Source organism: Diaphorina citri, unplaced genomic scaffold (genome assembly GCF_000475195.1).
Source record: "Diaphorina citri unplaced genomic scaffold, Diaci psyllid genome assembly version 1.1 scaffold14300, whole genome shotgun sequence".
In the NCBI taxonomy this organism is placed as follows: Eukaryota; Metazoa; Arthropoda; class Insecta; order Hemiptera; family Psyllidae; genus Diaphorina; species Diaphorina citri.
Genome location: NW_007391665.1, coordinates 1 through 1,255, shown reverse-complemented (window position 1 = coordinate 1,255; position 1,255 = coordinate 1). Strand labels below are relative to the sequence as shown.

At 36.9% G+C, this 1,255-nt stretch overlaps 1 protein-coding gene across 1 annotated transcript; it reads left to right on the top strand.

Moving 5' to 3' along the window:
* Positions 1 to 1,176, top strand: LOC103523042 (GDP-Man:Man(3)GlcNAc(2)-PP-Dol alpha-1,2-mannosyltransferase-like). The gene has a single exon (XM_008488119.2). The coding sequence runs from the start codon at positions 1 to 3 to the stop codon at positions 967 to 969; it is 969 nt and encodes a 322-aa protein (XP_008486341.1). The 3' UTR covers positions 970 to 1,176.
* Positions 1,177 to 1,255: the final 79 nt, after the last annotated feature.

Here is a 1,255-nt window from a genome sequence, read left to right as displayed (position 1 = left end):
ATGGGCTATGCATTCACATACCCACTGTTCTCATACATCGGAGGCAGTAAAGTAGCCTGCTACATACACTACCCTACAATAACCAAAGAAATGTTGACAAGAGTTGCTCGTCGGGTGATAACTCACAATAATAGTCAGCGGGTTGCCAATAACCCAATTTTGACCAGTTTCAAACTGTTCTACTACAAAGTATTTGCTCTGTTGTATTCTCATGTTGGAAAGTACTCGGATATTATCATGGTCAATTCATCATGGACAGAGGAACATGTTATACAGTTGTGGAACTGTCAGCTGAAAACATACAAGCTCTATCCGCCCTGTGACACAGAGGATTTGAAGAAAATTACCCACAGCAAAACAGATGGACCTGTCAAAATTATTTCTGTAGCTCAATTTAGACCAGAGAAAGATCATCCCTTACAGTTACGGGCCATGTACCAGCTCCGTCAAATCATAAGTGAGGAGCTTTGGGATAATTTGAAATTGATCTTCATAGGATCTACTCGTAATGAGGAGGATGAAGTCTGTGTGAAAGATATGCAGGATTTGTGTAAACATTTATCACTGGAGAATAATGTTGAGTTCAAAGTGAACCTGCCATATGAAGACATGAAGAAAGAGTTCAGTGAGGGTTTGATAGGACTACATGCAATGTGGAATGAACACTTTGGTATTGGTATTGTAGAATGTATGGCTGCTGGACTCATCATGATTGCTCACAAGTCAGGAGGGCCTAAAATGGATATTGTCATTGAAGATCCAGAGACTTGTAGGAATGGATTCTTAGCTTGTGATGAAGTGGAGTATGCTCAGACAATCAAGTTGATTCTTCACTTGTCTCAAGACACAAAAACAAGGATAAGTCAGAATGCAGTTTCCTCAGTTGACAGATTTTCTATGGAGGAATTTAAGAATGGTTTTCTCACATTCACACAGCCTTTGTTTAAAGTCATGAAAAAGTCTTCATAGGACATTAGAAGAATAAGACCAAGGTCACTTATACATGAACATATTTAGGTAAAGCAAAGAAACCAGCTGATAAGTAGAAGGTACTTAAGTAGAGAAACTCTTTGCTGTTAAGATTGCTTGTAAATAGAAATTAGTCAGGTAGTTGTAAGATGTAATTACCTATTTAGTTTCTTTAAATAATAACCCTTATGAGAGAAATAATGAAAATGCACATAAAATCACTTGTTTGTGTATGGATAAAACAGTATAGTATATTTTATCAAATAATATTTAGGTAGACTTTGTG

Excerpts from the sequence above, each read along its gene's own strand:
- LOC103523042 (XM_008488119.2), top strand. The coding sequence starts at position 1 with ATGGGCTATGCATTCACATACCCACTGTTCTCATACATCGGAGGCAGT.